General features: G+C 43.3%; 1 protein-coding gene across 1 annotated transcript; it reads right to left on the minus strand.

Annotated features, from left to right (window-relative positions):
* Positions 1-11084: 11084 nt before the first annotated feature.
* Positions 11085-22260, minus strand: LOC137345863 (probable G-protein coupled receptor 139). Its single transcript, XM_068009111.1, has 5 exons — positions 22156-22260; positions 16247-16257; positions 14121-14197; positions 12555-13432; positions 11085-11153 (listed from the first exon to the last, which is right to left on the minus strand). The coding sequence occupies exons 1-5, from the start codon at positions 22258-22260 to the stop codon at positions 11085-11087; spliced, it is 1140 nt and encodes a 379-aa protein (XP_067865212.1).
* Between the last annotated feature and the right edge of the window lie 1062 nt (positions 22261-23322).

Here is a 23322-nt window from a genome sequence, read left to right on the forward strand (position 1 = left end):
ACACACACGTGTGGCAAATGACATTGGCGAGCAACAAACACAAATAGCAATAGGGGAATATGATGTTGTAGCAATAACAGAAACGTGGTTTAAAATGATGAGGACTGAGCACTTAATATACAAGGATATAACGTATTCAGAAAAGATAGGGAAGGGAAAAAAGGGAGGTTGGGAAGCACTCCTGATTAGAGAATACATTGCTGTGCTGGAAAAGAAGGATGTCCTTGAAGGGGAAAGGGCAGAAACCGTTTGGTTAGAGTTGAATAGCAAAACGGGTATGATCACGTTACTCAGGGTATTATACAGACCTCCAAAATGGGAGAGAGATAGAGGAGCAAATCTGTGGGAAAATCACAGAGATGTGCAAGAGCTATGAAGTGGTGATATTGGGGGGTTTTAATTAACAAAATATCGATTGAGATAATTTTAGAGTAAAGGGTAAGGAGAAATTCCTTAAATGTGCTCAGGAGAACTTCCTTGAGCAGTGTGTTCTCAGCCCAACTAGAAAGGAGGGATTGCTGGATCTACTGCTGGGGAATGAGGTAGGCCAAGTGTCTTGGAGGAACACTTAGGTAAGAGTAATCATCGTATCATAAGGTTTAGACTATTAATGCAGAAAATCAAGGAACAAAATCAGGTAGATTGGAAGAGGGATAATTTCAATGCAATGAGAAGGGATCTAGCCAGGGCAGAATGGAACCAATTACAGCAGGAAGAGCTGTATCAGAACAATGGTTTATCTATAAGTAACAGATGCTTCAGGTACATGCTAGGAACATTCTGACAAGGGTGAAAGATAGGGGAACCAAGAATATGGCTCCTTGGTTAATCAGGGAGATAGAAATGACGAAACAAAAAAAGAGGGTGTATGATGCATGTCGGAGAACTCATTAAGTGAGAGGCAGGCCATATCAAATAAGCAGACAGGTGGGAGGGGGAGGGTCTGAGTGGTGGTGAAGAGGGAAATACGACTGGCAAAGGGAGAGTGTGAAAATAGAATGGCAGTCAACATAAAATGGAACCCAAAGAACCTCTACTGGCATGTAAATAGGAAGCGAGTAGTAAGAGGAGAAGTGGGGCCTATTCAGACAGAGAGGGTAATATGTGGTTAGAGGCGCAGGACAAGGATAATATACTTAATGAGTACTTTCTATCAGTGTTCACTAAGGAAATGGAGGCTGAAAAGTTATCGGTAGAAGCAGAGAGAGTAGAGGCAATGGATAGGATAAAAATTAAGAGGGCGAGGTACTAAATTCGTTGGCTGTGCTTAGGGTTGTTAAGCCACCTGGGCCAGATGGCTTGCATCGCAGGTTGCTAAAGGAATGGGGATGGAGATAGTGGAAGGACTTGCCATAATCTGCCAATTTTCCCTGGATATGGGGGAGGTACCAGAGGATTGGGGAAATGTGACACACGTATTCACAAAAGGGTATAAGGACAGTCCTAGCAACTATAGGCCAGTTAGTTTACTATCAGTGGTGGGTAAGATTTTACAAACAATAATCATGGAACATATCAATGGGCACTTGGAGAGGTTCGAATTAATTAAGGATAGCCAGCATGGATTTGTGAAAAGCAGATCCTGCTTGACTAATCCAGTTGAATTATTTGATGGTAACAGAGAAGGTTGATGAAGGGAATACTGTGGATGATGTTTATATGGAGCTTAAGAAAGCATTTTATAAGGTACCACATAAAAGTCTGGTTACCAAATTGAGGCTCATGGAATATGAGGGTTGGTGTACAAATGGATAAAAAAATGGTGTAAGGACAGAAGCGAGTCAGACTGGAGGATGGTAGACAGTGGTGTTCCCCAAGGGTCAGTGCTAGGACCACTGCTTTTTGTGCTATATCTAAATGACTTGGATCTTGGGATACAGAATCTCAACATTTGCTGACGACACCAAACTTGTAGGTGAGGCAAACAGTGAGGAGAACCGCCTGCAACAGGACACAGATGTGCGAGCAGAATGGGCAGAGAGTGATAGATGGAATGTAATACTGACAAGTGTGAGGTGATGCTTTTTGGCACAAGGAATAAGGAAAGGCAATTTAACATTAATGACACAGTTCTGAAGAATGTGCAGAAACAGAGGGACCTGGGGATGCATGTGTATAGACATATGAAGGTGGCAGGATATAATGAGAAAATGGTTAGTAAATCACATGGGATCTTCGGCTTTATACATAGATACATTGAGTTCAAAATAAGGGACGTTATACTGAACCTTTATAAAGCTCTGGTTAGGCCCCAACTGGAGTACTGCGTCCAGTTCTGGTCATCACACATCAGGAAGAATGTGAGGGCCCGTGAGAGTTTACAGAGGAGATTTACCAGAATAGTTCCAGGGATGGAGGACATTAGTTACAAGGATAGTTTGGGGGAAAAAAACTGGGTTTGGTATCCTTAGAACAAAGGAGATTGCTGGGAGATTTAATAGAAGTGTACAAGATTATGACAGGTTTAGATAGGTTAGACAACAAAAAACTGTTCCCATTAACAAATGATACAAGAACTAGGGGACACAGCTTGCAAGTTTTGGACAAAAACATTCAGGGGGGAATATGAGGATGTACTTTTTTTATGCAGTGGGTTGTAATCAGCTAGAATTGGCTTCCCACAAGGCTGGAGGAAACGGAGATGATCAATGACTTCAAGAGGAAGTTGGATGGCTACTTCAGAGAAATAGACTTGCAGGGCTATGGGGATTGAGCTTGGGAGTGGAACAGACTGGATAACTCCGTGGAGGGCAGACTGGATAACTCCGTGGAGAGCTGGCATGGACTCGATGGGCCAAATGGCCTTCTTCAATGCCATCAATGACTCTGACTCTAAGTATGAGCCAGCAGGTGCACCTGTAATGGATACAGCTTCTGGGCAGCAGAACTCTAGTGATGAATTATCTGCTGCTGGCCATATATTCGGTACAAGACGGTACGGGGAAGATGCTACTCTTAACGTCCAAAGCATCAGCCACAAGCTGCTCTCTAGCCACCTTGGCCACTGCAGGTGTGGCTTCCTCATGTGGACCACGAGGCACAGCTCCAAAGACATACATGTGGGGATCCTCCATTTCATCAATTTCCTGTGGAATTTCATCTGAGGGGTGGAGTGTTAATCCTTCCTGCAGGGCAAAGTTGTGCAATGTGTAACAGGCCACCAGAATCCTCTACACTTTAACAGGAGAGGACTGGAAAGAGGCCCCTGACCTGTCCAGTCACTGGAAATGTGATTTCACCACTCGAATTGTCCTCTCCATCACATGATTTGTCATAAGTATGAAATCAGGATTTAAAAAGATCAGATATATTTTTTAAAAGTCAGTCCAATCTTCCTAAAGAGTCTTTCACATTGAAACAACAAATAAGCCCATTAAATATTTATTAAAAAATCATATTCATTTAAAGATCTTTTAAAATTTGCTTCGATTTTGTCAATCCTTTCCATTGAAATATCAAAGAAGTCAGTCAGTGATTGATAAAAAGTCATATTATTTAAAATATCTTTTAAAAGTCACTTCAATCGTGTTTCAAACGTTCTAAAATAAAACCTATTTAAGAGCTCTCCACTGCTGTTTCCAGTGTCTTCTTGCAATGGGTGATCCACTCCCGAGTTGAAATGATTTAGTTAAGCTCGAAATTAGCATCTTAAATCTAAACAAAGCAAATTATGTCGGCTAAAGATGATGGGGATATTACATTAAAAGTTATGACAGTAGAAAATCAAGAGCTCGCATTTAAAAACTGAATACATAATTTGCAACAAATATATACATTCCTTTAAGGCGCATCCCCAACTGAAAAGGTGATCCAACCGTGGTTAACAAGAGAACATAAAGATGGTATTGGATCAAATCAAGAGGCTGGCAATGTTGCCAGAAAGTGTGGTAAGCCTGAGGATTGGGAAGATTTCAAAATTCCTCAGAGGAGGGCCTATACATTGATAAGCAAAGAGAAAAGAGAATGTGAGAGTGTTGGATCCGAGTAGTTACACAAAGAGAGACGAAGTCCGACTGTAGCTTTAAGAAACTTTATTGCAGTACGAAATGGTTACATCATCAGCAAAGCAAACAACAACAACACCTGGGCTCTTCTCTCCTCTCCTTTCCTGAGCAGGGAAATCAAGCCTTTCTTATAGTTCTTCATACAAATCAGTGACACCCCCTTTATGTTCCCAATTGGTTTACAAACTCTGTAGTTTCTTGGTGTCATGGCCTGATTGGGGTAATGCCTTGTCACCTTCCCCTCTAGCAGTTTCTCATCCCCCCTATCTCCTTGGACCGTTAGGCTGATTGCTATACAATGGGCTTCTATGAAGCAGCTTGCAGCTGTCCTGTTAGTTTTTGGTTGTTAATACTTCTTCTACTGATAAGCTGTCTGTGCAGCCCCGAAACTATGAAGTCAATTCTGATAATCTGTCTCTGCAGCTCCGAGGTTAGTTTGTTAGTAGTACACGATTGATTAATTATTTCACCTTAAATGTCCCCATATTATTCTGTTCCCCAAAATTCTGTTCCCACAGAGAGTAAACAAACAAGACGCATAAAGCAGACTGCAAACATATGCACAGGTACGTAAATGGGAACAGATTAGAAAATTGGAGAAGACAAGATTAAGAGAAGATTTAATGGAAGTGCTCAAAATCATGAGGGGTCTGGACAGGATAGATAGGGAGAAAGTGTTCCTGTTGCCAGAAGGATCGAGAACCAGAGAAAACAGTTTGAAGATAATTGGCAAAAGAAGCAACTGTGACATGACAGAAAAAAAACCAAACTTGTTTATGCAGTGAGTAGTTAGGGTCTGGAACGCACTGCCTGAGAGTGTGGTGTAGGCAATTGAATCATGACTTTGAAAAGAGAATTGGACAATGATCTGAAGAGAAGAACGTTTTAGCGCTGTGGGGAAAGGTGTGGGAGTTGGACGAGGTGAGTTAATCTGGCAGACAGCTGGCACGAACATGAGAGGCTGAATGGCCTCCTTCTGTGTAGCTATGTTCACTTTACCTCAGGAAGGACATATTTGCTCTGTAGTGAGTGCAAAAAAGTTCACTAGAATGATTTCTGCAGTGAGGCAATTATCTAAAGAGGAAAACTTGAGTAGACTAGGCCTACACTGCCTGGAGTTCAGAAGGGTGAGAGGCGATCTATTTGAAATATATACAAATATTCAGGGGCTTGACAGGGTACATGGAGGAAATGCTTCTCCTGGCTCTGCAATGTAGAACATGGGTTTACAGAGTCAGAATAAGAGGTCAGCCATTTAGGACTGAGATGAACAGAAACTTCTTCACTCAATAGGTTGTGAGTGTTTGGAATCTTCTATCTCGGAGAGTTGTGGATACTCAATCGTTGAGTATAGTCAAGATGGAGTTCGATAGATTTTTGTATACTACGTGAAATAAAGGATATGGAAATTTTACGATAAGGTGGACCTAAGGTTAGTTATGAGACATGACCTTATTGAATGGCGCAGTAGTCTCGAAGGGCCAAATGACCTACTCCTGCCCCTGTTTCTTGTGTTCCTATATTCTAAATCACTGCCCTTCTGATTGGATCATCGACCCTCATAGAATCCAACCCATTTAAATTTCATTGAACCGATCTGTACGATTTTGAACTGATATTAATGAATGTGACTCTTGCATCATTTTTGCTCATTTTTTGTCTAATATATGGCTTGTGCATAAAATTTCCTTCTTCCTTTATATCGAATTACTGAATCCCCTGCATGCTTTTGTACTGGTTGTGCACCGACAAAGACATATCCTCTGCATAATGTTTCACTGATTTAACACCTACAGAAAGTAGAAGCTGTATGACAGTCCACTGATTGAACACTTACTGATAAACATAGAAACATAGAAAATAGGAACAGGAGTAGGCCATTCGGCCCTGTGGGCCTGCTCTGCCATTCAAAAAAGATCATGGCTGATCGTCTAATTCAGTACTCTGCTCCTGCTTTGGCATTGAGAAATATATCTCTCTCCTTCTTGAATATATTTAATGACTGGACTTCCACTGCCTTCTGTGGTAGAGAAGTTCAGAGGTTCACCACCCCCTGAGTGAAGATAGTTCTCCTCATCTCGGTTCTAAATGGCATACCCCGTATCCTGAGACTGTGATCTCTGGTTCTGGACTCCCCAGCCATTGGGAACACCCTCCCTGCATCTAGTCTGTCTAGTCCTGTTGGAATTTTATAGGCTTCTATGAGATTGTGTCTCATTCTTCTAAACTCGAGTGAACGTAGGCCTAGTCGATACAATCTCTCCTCATATGTCAGTCCTGCCAACCTAGGAATCAGCCTTGTGAATCTTTGCACTTCCTCCAAGGCAAGAACATCCTTCCTAAGATAAGGAGACCAAAACTGCACACAATACTCCAGATGTGGTCTCACCAAAGCCCTGTATAACTGTAGTAAACATCCTTGCTCCTGTACTGAAATCCTCTTGCAATGAAGGCCAACATACCATTCGCCTTCCTAATTTCTTGCTGCACCTGAATGCTTGCTTTCAGTGACTGGTGTACAAAGACACCCAGGTCTCGTTGTACGTCCCCCTTTCCCAATCTATCATCATTCAGATAATAATCTGCCTTTCTGTTTTTACAAGCAAAGTGGATGACCTCACATTTATCCACATTATACTGCATTTGCCATGCATTTGCCCACTCACTCAACTCGTCCAAATCACATTGGAACCTCTTTGCATTCTCCTCACAGCTCACAATCCTCCCCCCGCCACTCCCCTCCCCGCCACCCCGCACCCCCCCACCCCGCCCCCAGCTTTGTGTCGTCTACAAACTTGGAAATGTTACATTTATTTCCCTCACCCAAGTCATTAATATATATTGTGAATAGCTGGGGCCCCAACACTGATCCCTGCGGTACCCCATTAGTCACTGCTTGTCGCCTGGAAAAAGACCTGTTTATTGCTACTCTCTGTTTTCTGTCTGTCAACCAATTCTCAATCCATGCCAGAATCCCATGTGCTTTAATTTTGCACACTAACCTCTTATGTGGGACTTTATTAAAAGCCTTCTGAAAATCCAAATACACCAAATCCACCGGTTCTTCCTTATCTATTCTACCAGTTACATCCTCAAAAAAACTCCAGAATTGTTAAACGTGCCTTCCCTTTCATAAACTCATGCTGACTTTGCCCAATCCCGTTTATGCTTTCCAGGTGTTCTGCAATCACATCCTTTATAATACTCTAGCATTTTCCCCACTACTGATGTAAGGCTAACTGGTCTGTAGTTCTCTGTTTTTTCTCTGCCTCCGTTTTTAAATAGTGGGGTTACATTTACCACCCTCCAATCTGTAGGAACTGCTCCAGAGTCTATAGAATTTTGGAAGATGACCACCAATGCATCCACTATTTCCAGGGCCACTTCCTTTAGGACCCCATCTGATACTTTACTGATTTGAGTGAAAATAATTTCTCTTCATTACAGTACTAAATGGTTCACCACTTATACTGAGATTGTGACCCAGTTTTCTAGATTCTGCAGCAAGGGGGAAAAAGAAAAACATTTCATCAGCATCTACTCTGTCCAGCCTCTTAAGTCTTTTTTTTATGTTTCAATTTGATCACCTTTCATTCTTCTAAACTCCAGGGAACACAGGCTGAGTTTAGTCAATGTCTTTTCATAGAACAGTCGGGAAAGGACCCACTCGATATCATACTCATTAGGCTGTGCTTGTTAAAGACAAAACACTAGGTGACGGAGTACAGTCTCATGTGTAAATTCAGCCTCATCGATGGAAACGTCACTGTCTGTGATGTCTCAGGCAGCTGCCGGTAATAAAAACGGTGCTGCTCAATTTGACACAATAATAAATTGAACCCAAACCCACCCACCCCTCAATGGCCGCGATTGCCCAGTATACCGCCCTGACAGTACCTCACTCCCTCCCATGATCGCCGTCTTAGTTGCCGTATTCAGCTTGCCGCCCACTCCGGCCATCGCCGCTTCCCTTTCCTGCTCCATCCTGCCATTTCTAACTGCCCGCAGCTCAATCCCACCTCTCCCACCTGCTCGTCTGCTCACCATTCCCACCCGCAGCTCAATCCCACCTCTCCCACCTGCTCGTCTGCTCACCATTCCCACCCGCAGCTCAATCCCACCTCTCCCACCTGCTCGTCTGCTCACCATTCCCACCCGCAGCTCAATCCCACCTCTCCCACCTGCTCGTCTGCTCACCATTCCCACCCGCAGCTCGCTCCCCGCTTCGCCACCTGGAGAAGAAGCAGGGTGGGTGCAGCGAGCGAAAGGGGTACAAGAAGAGAGGGCAGGAAGCGAGCAGCGCACGGGAGAGAGTGGCGGGGTGCAGCGGCAAGCAGACAGGAGCAGCGGGATGGAGCAACGAGCAGACAGGAGCGGAGGGATGGGGCAACAAGCAGACAGGAGTGGCGGGATGGAGCAACGAGCAGACAGGAGCGGCGGGATGGAGCAGCGAGCAGACAGGAGCGGTGGGATGGAGCAGCGAGCAGACAGGAGGGCGGGATGGAGCAGCGAGAAGGCAGGAGCGGCGGGATGGAGCAGCGAGCAGACAGGAGCGGCGGGATGGAGCAGAGAGCAGTCAGGAGCGGCGGGATGGAGCAGCGAGCAGTCAGGAGCAGAGGGATGGGGCAATGGGCAGACAGGAGTGGCGGAATGGAACAGCGAGCAGTCAGGAGCGGCGGGATGGAGCAACGAGCAGTCAGGAGCGGCGGAATGGAACAGCGAGCAGTCAGGAGCGGCGGGATGGAGCAGCGAGCAGACAGGAGCGGCGGGATGGAGCAGCGAGCAGAGAGGAGCGGCGGGATGGAGCAGCGAGCAGTCAGGAGCGGCGGGATGGAGCAGCGAGCAGACAGGAGCGGCGGGATGGATAGCGAGCAGAGAGGAGCGGCGGGATGGAGCAGCGGGTACATGGCCACAGCAGGGAGCCGCCACTGATGCGGCGAGTGCGGTGGCGACTGGGTTATAGTTGGGGGAATCAGGCGGGAATCACGGCCCTGGAGCAGTTGGGGTGTGGGCGTCACCACTCGGACGCCATTACGTCAGATGTCATTACGTGGTGACGCGTTTCATGCTGGCAGATGTTCGGACGCACTGTTGACACCGGCGATCGCTCTGTGTTGTCAGGGAACAATCGGTTTTGATTAGACACCAAGAGCTGCCCGTGTCTAGTCTTGAACCTACAGAAAGTAGAGCCGGGATGATGCTGGACTGATTGTACCGCTACAGACACTGTCCTCACTGTGACCGTGTACTGATTGTACCGCTCCCAAAAACATCCGCTGCAGGATCTGATACTGATTATGTAGCGACAGAAACTCCCCCTTTATAATCTTATACTAATGTTACACCTACAGAAACAAGCCTTATGTGACCTTACATTGATTATACACCGAATAAATAATGTTCACCTAGAAATAGATTTTAGACCTTGAAATGCTCTGCCTGGATGATTTTCTGATGATAATTCAGCCCATGAGCTGATTTTGAACTGATTTTACATTTCAAATTTACTTAGTGTAGGAACAAAAAGGTGAAAAGTGATTTGAGAATTTGAGAAAAGACCTCTTCATCTCCATCAAATTTAATTTTATAGTGAACTGAATGGTGTGCTCCAATTCCCATTCCTTATATTTATATGTGTTTATTTTCCCTTGTGTGCCTGTTCCTGGTCCCTGCTCTCACTGATCAGTAATTTAGCAGGCTGTTCTCATACATGACTGTTAATATCATTACTGCTCTGACATTGTCCTATTGTAACACTCACGTTGCTGAGGGATTTCTTCACTTTATTATTAATAACCTGTGGTAATTGTTCCTCACTGGGCACCTTTTCTGGGCTGCATAGTTTGGACTTTCCCCTGTTGGTTCTCAGCCACATTCCTCCCGCATCCCCCCAACCACCTCACCCTCCGTCAGTCGAAGGTCGGCACCATTATAGTTATTTAAGTTTTACATTTTGTGTTTGATCATCTCAGATCCGGCGTCTAGTGGGTGAAAATAATTGCAAATACTGAAAGGCAACATGGAGACGCGAGCATCTGGAGTAGGAATGGATTCTCAGGAGGGCAAACTGAAGAGGTTGGTGCTGTGAGGAATGATCATTTCCATCTTGGACTGGAGAACGGGATGAATTGCAGTTATAGTGAACGGATGGGTTGATTCTTTGGTTCTGAAGCTAAAATCTAATCCGAATTCTCTTTCTTAGCGCTGCACCCATCCTAGGCCCGAAGCCCTCAAGGTTAGAAGTTGACGGTAAAAGTTGGGGAGTATATTGATCTCATGCTATTCAGTTTAATTACTGGTGAAAGGTGAGATACTCTGGGAGAAAACCAGCTCGTTTATTGTCATGTTTTCCTTTTGTTTCATAGTTAACATTTTGTCATCACAATGTCTTGCTCGGCATCTGTTTAAAACTATAGACACCAAATAGCTTAAATGTTGCAGTTCTCAAGTATTATATTGAAGAGAGTTTTTCCAATGAAGAAAACAAAACGCTTTTGACACAGATGTGCAGAGAAATGCAGCACAGAAAATCACAAAAAAGAATTCAGACTGACAATCCAGGCAAGACAGGGTTGTAACGGATGAAATTGCGCTGGACCATAGACTAAAACGACCAGGTTTTACAACCAATCTGTTTTGTCTCATTCCTTTGAAGTTAATTTCACCGGAATCGTTATGAGAAGGAAATGGGTTTGGAGTGGGGGGATGTGGGAGAGTAATTGTTAAATTAATCTCTGCACAAAATATATAGGAAACATTCAAGACTGAAACCTAACACACCTGGTGCAATGACGTGCGTTCAGGTTCAACACCGGTTTTACAATCCGTCCGATTACACATTCCAGGTATTTCAAGATAAATATAGAGTTCAGAACTTATAACAAGACATGAAATATAGGAGCACAATGTAACACTTTCAAACTGGGGTTATATTATTTCTAGATTTTATGCTCCATTAATCTTTGAAATCTTTAACTCTGCTTCTCTTCAAGATTACATTTGGTCTCGACTCCTTCTGTGTTGCCCAGGGAGCGTGAATTAGACTATATTCTCTATCTTCTATATTGATCTCCGTTCCATTTACACAAAGTGGGACAAGGTAAAAGACAGAGTGGTGATCTGATGAGAGGAGCTCAAAGTTATGGAGAGCTTGGATCAGAAAAATCATGACAAAAACTATTTTCACTTCTTGGCAGGAACGCATCAGTTTAACTTCATCACAAAAGAACCTGGGAATAGGTTTAGATTTTTATTGTCTATCCTGTGAGTTCCCAGGATTTTCCTTATCTTTGTAATGTAACAGAGTGACACGACATTTATATTGTTTTATGTATAATTGTCACAGTGACTGAGTTTTAATAAACCAAATGAACAGTGGTTGTAACTTAGATAGCTACAGTTGTTTCATGTTTTGGAAAATAATAAGATTGCATGTCTCATGGTAAAAGTGCTGTAAATATTTTATTACTGCAATAAAACTGTCAATATTTTCTCATCAAACAAGGGAGTTAAAATGTTCCAGATAATATTTTAAATGTTCCAGAATATATTTCCTGTTCCTACGCTGGGGCTGTTGGATTGCCTGGTGAGCAGAGGACGATTGGAGCAAGAGAAACACACCGCTAATGAACTCATCTGAATTTATGCCCATTTAACTGCCTGAAAAATAGCATTTGGCAGAATCCCTTTTGGATATTTACCATCTCCTGCCCGGCTTCTTGTATTCACGATGTTAGATGATTCAACAGCCCAAGGCACACCACTGGGGAAATCTGTCACTGTCCTTTCTGTATGTCAACAAGAGCAATTTGTTGTGATCTGAAAATGATATTAATCATATTAATTGACCCGAAGCTTCGTGAAATTAAATAATTCATCACTAAAATTCAAAAAGCAGCCAAGCAGATATGTAGCTGAGCAAATCACACAACAATCAGATTCTTGAACTGAGTGAACTGGTTCATCCATCAAGCAAACTAGTTGCAGCAAACTGAACAATCAGACCAATAGTGTGTTAAAAAAGGGAGAACAGTATTTGTTTGAGTGAAGCTGAATTGAACCTATTGTATACAATGACAACATTAAAGCAGCCGATACAAAGGTAAATTCTTCAAAAATGCCGCACAAATTTACTTATACATTTAATTCTTTCCAAACCTGGATTGGTTTTATGTAAATATTTGACCAGTTAGAAATTGGTGTAAACAGAATAAGTTAGTTCATTACCTTTACTTTCTGGACATTAAATACTCATTGAGATTATGTCAGACTTTGTAAAGAGCTTTAAATGGTAAACATAAACATTTACCCTCACATTTCTCTTTGAGTCTCTCCAAATCTGTTGACAGCTCTGCTGGCCACAGTTCCGCCAGGGCAAATAGAGAACTTGATTTTCAGTAGTATATTAAACAGCAGGAACAATATGCCTCTGTAGAGTGGTTGGACAGATCCAATTTAAACGGCAGATAATTGTGTATGATATGAGACCAATCCGGGGTGGGTGGGTGGGGAGATAAATTTAACGCATTCCGATTAATGTAATTTATTTACCTTAATCATCCGGGTAAAGGGATATTTAATAATATTCTTTAACTCATCTCTGAACTTGGTCTGTACCACTGCATAAATAACCGTGTTGGTGCAGGAACTCAAACGCTGGAGCATGAATCCGGTCTGTTCCATGATGGTGAAAGGGTCATTGTAATCACTTTGGTAAAATTGATTTTCCGTAAATTGTACAGAAAAATCACAGATGGAGATTAGAATCCATAACAAGATAAAACTGCCCGAAATAGCGAGCAGTAATATGATGGACTTTCTGCGGCTCTCTATCTCTGGATCTTTGCTCTTTTCCCGGAATCCCCTCCTGACTCTATTGGTCACTACAATGTGTCTGATGGTCAGAGCATTGAAGAACAAAATTAAGAAAAATGCAGCAAGTGGGGTTAAAATAGTGTTAAGCCACAAGTAAGCCATCCAATAGGGCAAAATATAGAATGCAGATTTTACAACACAGAACCATGGTATGTTATCAATCATTATTCCAGGTTTATTTACAAAGTAAAATGGAATGTTTTTTAAAACGGAAAGTGCACACACCGCTGCTATAACGACAAGTGCAGTTTTTTCTGTGCAGTATTTGTTTCTCAGTTTCTGGTAACAGATGGATACAGAGCGATCAAAGCTGAAAGCGACTGTTAACCAGACAGAACAATCAATGGAAATAAAACTGAAGGTGAATTGAAGACGACAGATGGAGGTGTAATCCAGAAATGAATTTGTGAAATACATCTCCTTAATCTCATACAGAATTACTTCAAATATTAGGACCAGTAGATCTGCTGTTGTCATGGCCACCATATAACGACTGATACATTTGGAGAGACCGCATTTTCCACGGGAGAGAATCACAATTGTTAATAAATTAGCTGCAATAAAGATAGGAAAAGAGAAATTAATAGGTTGATAAAATATATTAATTGTGGTACATCTTTTTTCTGTCAGTCAACTCATTCCCTTTTTATTTATCACTCAGCTTCTGTCATCCATCTTTTTTCTATCTCTGATATATAATTTCCTCTTTTAGTTTAGCTGATGTATTTGGAGAGTTCGCCTATTGGAGAGATTCAATTGGAATTATGTTGTTAACATCCTGTTTTATGAATTCTGCTAATAGCAGAACTCCAGATGGGAATTTACACAGGTCTCGGGGCACATTTGCAATAGAAGCAGGAAGTGTTTTTCTCAAATTGAAAGAAATGGGAACAATTAAAGACAGTGCCGTAATGGGAGAGAACATTTCCGAAGTTATCTATAAAGTTTCAGATTTTTTTTTAGCAATGCTGAAGAATTAAGGCACTAGGAGGTGACAGGAGGCTTTGAAAGGAAAAGGTAACCCACGAGGCAGCCATGAGTTGGCCACCAAGTAATGCAGAAGACAAGCACCTGCTCAATAGTTTAATGGCAGCTGAAGTGATGAAGCAAGTGGCGGCTGTAATTGAGGTGACCCTCTGTGACCTTTGTGTCCATTGATGAAAAATACCCAATCAGTCACATGACAGTGAAAATGCATCATGTCTGTGATGATGTGGGGCTATGTTCTCCGTCACAGCTGACCATTGTTCTTCAATGTCCTAGCCTGAGCTAGAATGCACACTATCTTCAGATGCTTTAGCAGCTCAGCATCTGCACCTCTGAGAGCCAAGACAATAAGAAGCCAATTCGCAAAGACATTTGTCAGGCAGTTGGGTCAGGGTCTACCAAAACGTTTGGTGGAATTTGACTGGTGAGGCCAGTTAGGGAAAAGCAACAGTCAGTCATCTTGACATGTCTTATTTTATGCAGCGTCACAATGTCACTGAAACCTTAAGAGAAGCATCTAAAACTATGAGTAGGTGTCCGCATCTGTTAGCAATACCATTGGGTCAGTTGTCCCAGCTTCATTTGAGAAAAAAAACCTAACTTCCATCAGCACTAATCATTTGTAAAAGTGAGATATTTTCACTTCTGTATGTGAATACAACACACCAGAAACCAGTGGGTGGGGCAGAGAGCATCGCTCCTTCAGTCTGGTCTATCTGGCATCCCTGTGTAAATATACCTCCTCCCCCAAACACATCAGATGGAAAATTCCCAAGGAGAAGCCCGTTTGTTCCAGTAGTAATGCTGGAGAAAATATGATAGTTTACATCATTTGGTGTAACAGTTAGAGAAGATCGGCTCATTGTAGAACAATTAAAGATTAAATAAAACAAGGTTACAAAATGGTCAAAACACAAGCTATCATGATATTACAGCTTCTTTTCTAGGACTATCCATATAGCTGCCTTTCCTGAACAACTACCTGATTTCCATTTGAGAGGTGTTCTTTATGTCAGGTGCTCTGCACAGCAGAATGGCAGGAAATGATACGCAGGTAAAACACACAATATTAAGAAAAATGATTTCATTTGAAGTTATTGCTTCCACTATGTATTCAGAAAATGTTAGAGATATTAGATGTGTACTTAATATAAGGACAAGAGCAGGAGTAGGCCATTCGGCCCTTCGAGTCTGCTGCACCATTCAACGCAGTTATGGCCAATCTCCTACCTGAACTGTATTGTCCCGCACTATCCTACATCCCTTGTTTCCCCGAATATCCAACAAAATCTGTGGATTTGTGTCTTGAATATTCTCACCAATGGGGGATCCACAGCTCTCTGGAGTAGAGAATTCCAAAGATTCACAATTCTTTGAGTGAAGAAATTTCTCCTCATCACAGTCCGAAATGACCGACCCTTCATTCTGAGACTGCAGCTCCAATTCTTGACACTTGCTCTGCCCCAAAAACACCCAGCATCTACTCTGCAAATCCCCTTAAGGTGTATTTTTAATAACTCCCAAAATAAATAAGGTTCTTAAAGATTGAAGGTCAAGTTTCACGGAATTACGCATCCCGTACCTAAGCATACACTTAAAAGCAGTATTGATGAGAAAACCTTGCGGGTTAAGTCGGGAACTCAAACACAATGCCATTTCAAGGAATCATAGGGAATACAGCACCGAAACAGGCCCTTCGGCCCAATGGTGGATATCGGTTGATCCGACTTTCGGAAAGCCTCAGCAGTGGCGGCACAGTGGCGCAGTGGTTAGCACCGCAGCCTCACAGCTCCAGCGACCCGGGTTCAATTCTGGGTACTGCCTGTGTGGAGTTTGCAAGTTCTCCCTGTGTCTGCGTGGGTTTCCTCCGGGTGCTCCGGTTTCCTCCCACATGCCAAAGACTTGCAGGTTGATAGGTAAATTGGCCATTAGCAATTGCCCCTAGTATAGGTAGGTGGTAGGGAAATATAGGGACAGGAGGGGATGTGGTAGGAATATGGAATTAGTGTAGGATTGGTATAAATAGGTGGTTGATGGTCAGCACAGACTCGGTGGGCCGAAGAGCCTGTTTCAGTGCTGCATCTCTAAACTAAAACTAAAATGCATAACATAACTTCATATACAGACAATTTTAATACCTTGTTGCTTATCAATAACAAGTTTTTTCATACAATTCAGCTGCATTGTTGTATTATAGATAGTTTCAATCTTGTTACATAGGGTTACCATTCACCAAGAGAATCTCTAATTATAAGTGTGTCTTTGCTGCAGTTAAAGGCCTGCTACCCGACCCAAACCTGACAGGACCAGAGGTCGCTCTTCCGGGTTTGGCTTTCGCGCTGGGGTCGGGCCTGGTCCGGGTCAGACACACACAGTATTACCTTTTGCTCTGCTGGGAGGAAAAGGGAAGTTGAGTAAATAAGCTCAAAATTTGAAAAGCCTGAGCTGGGAGTCTGGGAGGTCAAGGAGGGAAACATGCATCCGGACTCCACAGACTCTGAGTCTGCGCAGTGAGTGAGTGAGTCAGTGTCTCTATGATGTCATCACACTCATGCTGCAGCTTTCTTCTATTCCATCCATCCAACAGTAGGAAGTACAGTGAGTGCACTATGGATGTAAAATGAATGCTGTCAACTGGAGAAAGTGAACATTCCGGTGGTCGGGTCAGGCTCGGGTCAGGTCGGGCTCGGGAGAAAATAGAAGGACTCGGGCCGGGTCGGGCTCGGGTCCGATGTGGTTCTGTCGGGATCGGGCCGGGATTTTTCCCAGACCCAAGCAGGCCTTTAGCTGCAGTACCATTACATACCAATCTTCCACTTCTAAAGAGGATGGTGTATTCACATATATTTCACTCTGCAGAACTTATTATCAACTAATTCAATTTCTCTGAAATATATGCATCACTTTGCACTGGATTGTCTTTTCATTATATTTACATAAATTACAAAACCTCATTAGAACGTTAACCCAAACATGAAACAAAACTGAATTCCAGAGTTAAGTTGAGAGTGACTGCCCTTGACACCATGGTAGCATTTGACCAAGTGTGGCATCAAGGTCCCTGAGCAAAACTGAAATCAATGGGAACCCAGAAGAATTCTCTGCATTGGTTGGAGTCATACCGAGCACAAAGCAAGGTAGTTGTGGTTGTTGGAGGACAATCACCACAGTCCCATGACATCCCTGCAGGAGTTTCTAAGGTAGTGTCACAGGCCAGCCCTCTTCAACATAAAATTTGAAGTGGTAATGTTCGCTGATGATTGTACAGTGTTCAGTATCTTTTGGCAACTCCTCGGAAACTGCAGCAGTCTGTGCCCACATGCAGCAGGAGCTGGACGACATTCAGGCTTGCTTGATAGGTGGCAAGTAACATTCGTGACACACAAGTGCCCAGCAATGAACATCAACAAGACAGCACCTTGTTGTTCAATGGCATTATGAATCCTGCACCATCAGTATCCTGGGGCTTACCATTGACCAGAATTTTGCCTGGACCAGCCATACTGTGGCTACTACAGCAGGTCAGAGACTGGGAATTCTGTGACGACTAACTTACTTCCTGACTCTCCAATTCCTGTCCACCATCTACAAGGCACAAATCAGGAGTGTGATGGAATACCCCCGAGTTGCCTGGATAAGTGCAGCTCCAACAAGACTTAAAAAGCTTGAAATTACCCACGATGAAGCAGCCCATTTGATTGGCACCCCGTCCATTACCTTACATTCTCTCCATCACCAGCACTCAGAGGTAGAAGTGTTTACCTCCTACAAGAGACACTGCAGCAACTCGCCAATGCTCCTTCGATAGCACCTTCCCAACTCACAATCTCTACCACCTAAAATAACAAGGGCAGCAGACAGATGGGAAAACCAAAACCTGCAAGTTCTGCTCAATGTCACACATCAACTTGTATTGGAACAATATCGCCATTCCTTCATTGTTGCTGGGTCAGAATCCTGGAATTCCCTGCCTAACAGCATTGCTGCTGTACTTACACCACATAGAGTCAGAGTCGCACAGCATAGAAACAGGCCCTTCGGCCCACCGTGTCCATGCTGACCATAATGCCTATCGATACTAATTCCACCTGCCTGCATTAATTCCATATCCCTCTATGCCTTGCTCATTCAAGTACCTGTCCAAATGCCTCTTAAATGTTGCTACTGTTCCTGCCTCCACCACCTCCTCTGGCAGCTCATTCCAGATACCCACTATTCTTTGTGTGAAAAATTTACCCCATTGATCCCCTTTAAACCTCCTCCCTCACCTTAATTCTATGCCCTCTAGTTTTAGTCACCCCGACCATGGGAAACAGACTCTGGCTATCTACCTTATCTATGCCTCTCATAATTTTACATACCTCTATCATGTTCCCTCTCAGCCTTCTTCACTCCAGTGAAAACAGACCCAGCCTTTCCAATCTCTCTTTATAACTCAAGCCCTCCAAACCAGGCAACATCCTTGTGAATCTTTTCTGCACCCTCTCTAGCTTAATCACATCTTTCCTGTCGTGCGGCGACCAGAACTGCACACAGTACTCCAAATGCGGCTGAACCAATGTTATGTACAACTGTAACATGACGTCCCAACTCTTGTACTCAGTGCCTCGGCCGATGAAGGCAAGCATGCCATACACCTTCTTCACCACCCTGTCTACCTGTGTTGCCACTTTTAGGGAACTATGTATTTGCACCCCAAGGTTTCTCTGCTCAAGAACACTCCCCAGGGCCCTGTCATTCACTATATATGTCCTGCCCTGGTTTAACTTCCCAAAATGCATCACTTCACACTTGTCTGCGTTAAATTCTGTTTGCAACTCTCTTGCCCACTTTCCCAGTTGATCTATAACCTGTTGTGACCTTAGACAACCTTCTTCACTGTCACCAATTTTGGTGTCATCCGCAAACTTGCGAATCATGCCCCTTACATTCAATTCCAAGTCATTAATACATATGACAAACAACAGAGGGCCCAGCACTGATCCCTGCGGCACACCACTGGTCACTGGCCTCCTATCTGAAAAACAACCCAACACTACCACCCTCTGCCTCCTATCACCAAGCCAATTTTGTATCCAAATTGCTAGCTCACCCTGGATCCCATGTGTTTGAACCTTCTGGACCAGCCTACCATGTGGGACCTTGTCAAAGGCCTTGCTCTTGGTCACCTCCTCAAAAAACTCAATCAAATTCGTGAGACATGATTCCCCATGCACAAAGCCATCCCTAATCAGACCATGTCTATCGAGATGCATATAAATCCTGTCTCTCAGAATCCCTTCCAATAACTTTCCCACCACTGATGTAAGGCTCACCGGCCTGTAGTTCCCTGGCTTATCCCTGCTGCCCATCGGAAATAAAGGCATAACATGACCTTTCCTCCAGTCTTCCGGTACCTCACCCGTGGCTAACGATGATACAAAGATCTCTGCCAGGGCCCCAGCAATCTCCTCCTTTGCTTCCCAAAGCATCCTAGGATACTCCTGATCAGGCCCTGGGGATTTAGCCACCTTAATGCGCTTCAAAATCTCCAATACCTCCTCCTTTGTAATGTTGATATGCTCCAGGATATCAGTGTTCCCTCCCTTGAACTCACTAGCTTCCATGACCTTCTCCAAGGTAAATACGGACGAGAAATATTCATTTATGACCTCGCCCGTTTCCCGTGGCTCCACACATAGATTGCCACACTGATCCTTAAGGGGATCTACTCTCTCCCTAGCTACCCTTTTACTCTTAATATACTTATACTCCTTATCGTATCTGCCAGGGAAATCTCATGGCCCCTTTTCGCCTGCCTAATTTCCTTCTTAAGTGTAGTCCTACATCCTCTATACTCCTCGACGGACTCGCTCGATCCCAGCTGCCTATACCTGACATATGCCTCCTTCTTTGTCCTGACCAGACCTCAATATCCCTCGTCAACCAAGGTTCCTTAAACTTGACAGCCTTGCCCTTCCATCCAACAGGAACATGTTGGCCCTGAACTCTTCCTATCTTACTTTTAAATGCCTCCCACTTGCCAGACATCCCTTTACCTGTAAACAGCCTCCCATTCAACTTTTGAGAATTCCTGTCTGATGCCTTCCCCCAATTTAGGACTTCAACCTGAGGGCCAGTCCTATCCTTTTCCATAACTATCTTGAAGCTAATAGAGTTATGGTCACTGGTCCCAAAGTGCTCCCCCACAGACACATCAACCACCTGCCCATCCTCATTTCCTAAGAGGAGGTCGAATGTAGCCCCTTCTCTAGTAGGGCCATCCACATACTGCTTCAGAAAACTATCCTGGACACACTTAACAAATTCTTCCCCATCTGATCCCTTAGCACTAAGGCAGTCCCAGTCAATATTAGGGAAGTTAAAATCATCTACTATTACCACCCTATAATTCCTACACCTATCTGTGATTTCCTACATATATGCTCCTCCAATTCCCTCTAACTATTGGGGGGCCTATAGTATAATCCCATCAAAGTGATCACCCCTTTCTTATTTCTAAGTTCCACCCATATGGCCTCGCTATACATTCCCCCAGGATATCCTCTCTAAGTACTGCTGTGATGTCCTCCCTAATCAATAGTGCAACTCCCCCTCCTCTCTTACCTCCACCTCTGTCACGTCAGAAGGATCGGTACCCCAGAATATTGAGCTGCCAGTCCTGCACATCCCTTAACCACGTTTCCGTAATAGCTATAATATCACAATCCCATGTACTGATCCATGCTCTGAGTTTATCTGCCTTACCTGTAAGGCTTCTTGCATTAAATTAAATGCAGTTTAGCCTATCAGACCTTCCACGCTCCCTGTCCTGCCCCTGCATGGCCTGCCTACTGGACTTGCTTGCTTTGGCTTCAAAAGTTCAAAAAGGTGGTTCCCCACCACCTTCTGAAAGACAATTAACGATGAACATTAATTACTAGTGACACTCACGTCCCAGGAACCAAAATAAAATACTAAACTAACCCTAACTTTAAAGTTAGTTGCAATTCAATGCATCAATGGTCACTGATCTAAACTAACTGACACGTAACAGGCAAATGTTACAGGTTACTATTAATGGAATATGAAATTAAATCAACAAACTTATACAATTAACTGATATTAAGGTAGTCTGATTAAAGCTTTCCTTACACAATCATCAGGCATTTTGTTGTACAACAGATTTGGCACATTTTCTGTCCGGCTTTGTGCAAATATTGTATGCATAGAACCTACAGCAATATTGGGCGAGGAGAATATGGGCTTCCATCTCTCTCTCCTTCCTTAGATCCTTCTCTCTCTATGTCTATATGTTTCTATTTCTAAATATATCCCTGAATCTCGTTACCTGTTTCTTTATTTAAACAACTAAATCTGCATCTCTGTTTCTATCTGTTTCTCTCTCTCTCTCTCACTCAATCTGTCTACCTCTAACCCTGTGCCTGAGTGCTTCCCTATCAATATCCCCAAATATGTCTGTCTTTCTCGCTAATGTTATGACTGCTCAGGACAAAGCCCCCAATCTGAATATATGATTCTGATTGTGGTGGGAGAAACACACTGTCTATTCAGTCCCGTCACTCCACAGGTCACATCATACATTTTTAAGCATTCCAAATCCCATTGACAAAAATTCATTATAACTTTCGGGTATTTTATTCTGAACCTCTGCACTTCTTTTAATTTAATACCTGCTTTTAAAACTGTTGTTAAAGCTGTAGCCTGGTCTGCTATGCTCTCAGTCAGAGTCATTACCTCTACACTAGCTTTGCATATCCCAACACGTCCAATGGGTTTACCTCACAATTTCTAGCATTCTGAACGAAGATGATCTGTTTTGTAGCAATGATAACACTGTGGCTTGCAAACTTCATTTCTACCCTCAGCACCTTCCTTTCTGACTGGAGGAGGTTATCCTGGGGCAATCCCAGCTGTTCCTTTATGTCTTCCTTTCAGTCTTCCACTTTCCATCCTCATGTTTATGGAGGTGATGGACAAAAGAGGTTGGCTTATTCACAATCTCAAAATCATCAATTTCCACTGCTTGCCTAGCTTTCAAAACTTTCAGTTTATTTACATGAGACCTCACTACTGAAGGAATTGAATTTTAAACTCTTCTCAGAGAATCAACTCCTGAAGGTTTCAAATGTGGTTTCCATCTTTAACGCCCGCGTCAAACGATCAAAATTAATTAGCTTCACCCACTCAAATGCTACATTTGTCTTCCTAGCCAATTTCCTAAGCTCCGAAACTTCTGACAGTAAGTTTCAGGGACTAGTTCATATGCAGCGTGAATAGCCTTTTTTACCATCTCATAATCTGCAGAAGCCTCTTCAGGAAGCATTGCATAAACATCACGAGCTCTGACTACCAACCTGCTTTGCATAAGCAGTGTCCAACTTCCTTCAGTCATTTCATCTGTTTGGGTATTTTTTCAGAACTTAGGGAGGGATTGAATAAATTTAAAGAACTCTTCGCTGGGACCTGAGCTAATTTCAGATTCTTCTTGACCTGAATTCTCCCTGGATATAAGACAACCCTTTTGTCTTAGTTCATCTCTTCTGGCCTAAATTCCATCTCTTCTCTTTTACATTCTCTCTCAAATGCTTTCTCTTTCTTCCTTTCCTCTTTTTCCAAATCAAGCCTTTTCATTTCTTTTTCAGCCTCAAGTTTTTTCCATTTCTAACTGAATCCTAGCCAATACCACTGCATCACCCTCTGACCCACTACTTTCTTGTTCCTTGAATTCTTCTTTTACTTCTTCTTCCTCTAATTCCAGATGTTGGGCTATTATGTCAATTATCTCTGCTTTTTTGACACCTAATTTAAATTATAACCCCAATCTTGCCGCCAGTTCTTTTAATTTGTTCTTAGGTAAAGTTATCAAGTCACTGAGGGGAACACTCTGCTTTCCAAAAAACTCTGCTGCAACTGCGAATGCCATTACTATGATATAGACTGTACCTTATTATACAAGAGACCTGGTTCATTTTATTTCTTCGTAATTGGTGTGAGATTTAGAGTCCAACAATCGAGGTTCCAATTGATATGATCACAGACACAAGAGAAATTAATATGATTCCAAACACGAGCCTTCCAAATTAGTCTGTTTCTGATCCCAGATGTGAGCCACCTAATTAAAATATGATTTGACTGTGGACGAGCCCCCAATTAAATATCAAAGTGATTCCTGACAACGCAGCCGGCCACTGACGACATCAGTCTGCGCCAAGGTGCGCACAGGTGCAGAGGGTCTTCTGCTCTCTGCGCATGTGCTGCGTACCGGCTCGCCAGGACTGTTTAGCGCATGCTCCAATCACGTCATCGCGTGACGAGTACATCTTTGGACAATGCGCCTGGTTGGCCTCTGCGCATGCACTTTACGTGTACAGCAATGCAACGTTAACGGGTATTCACCCATGTGTCAAGCTCCGCTCCCCCCCCCCCCGCCCCCTCTGCTGCTCTCTTCGGCCGC

This window comes from Heterodontus francisci, chromosome 29 (genome assembly GCF_036365525.1).
Source record: "Heterodontus francisci isolate sHetFra1 chromosome 29, sHetFra1.hap1, whole genome shotgun sequence".
Lineage (NCBI taxonomy): Eukaryota > Metazoa > Chordata > Chondrichthyes > Heterodontiformes > Heterodontidae > Heterodontus > Heterodontus francisci.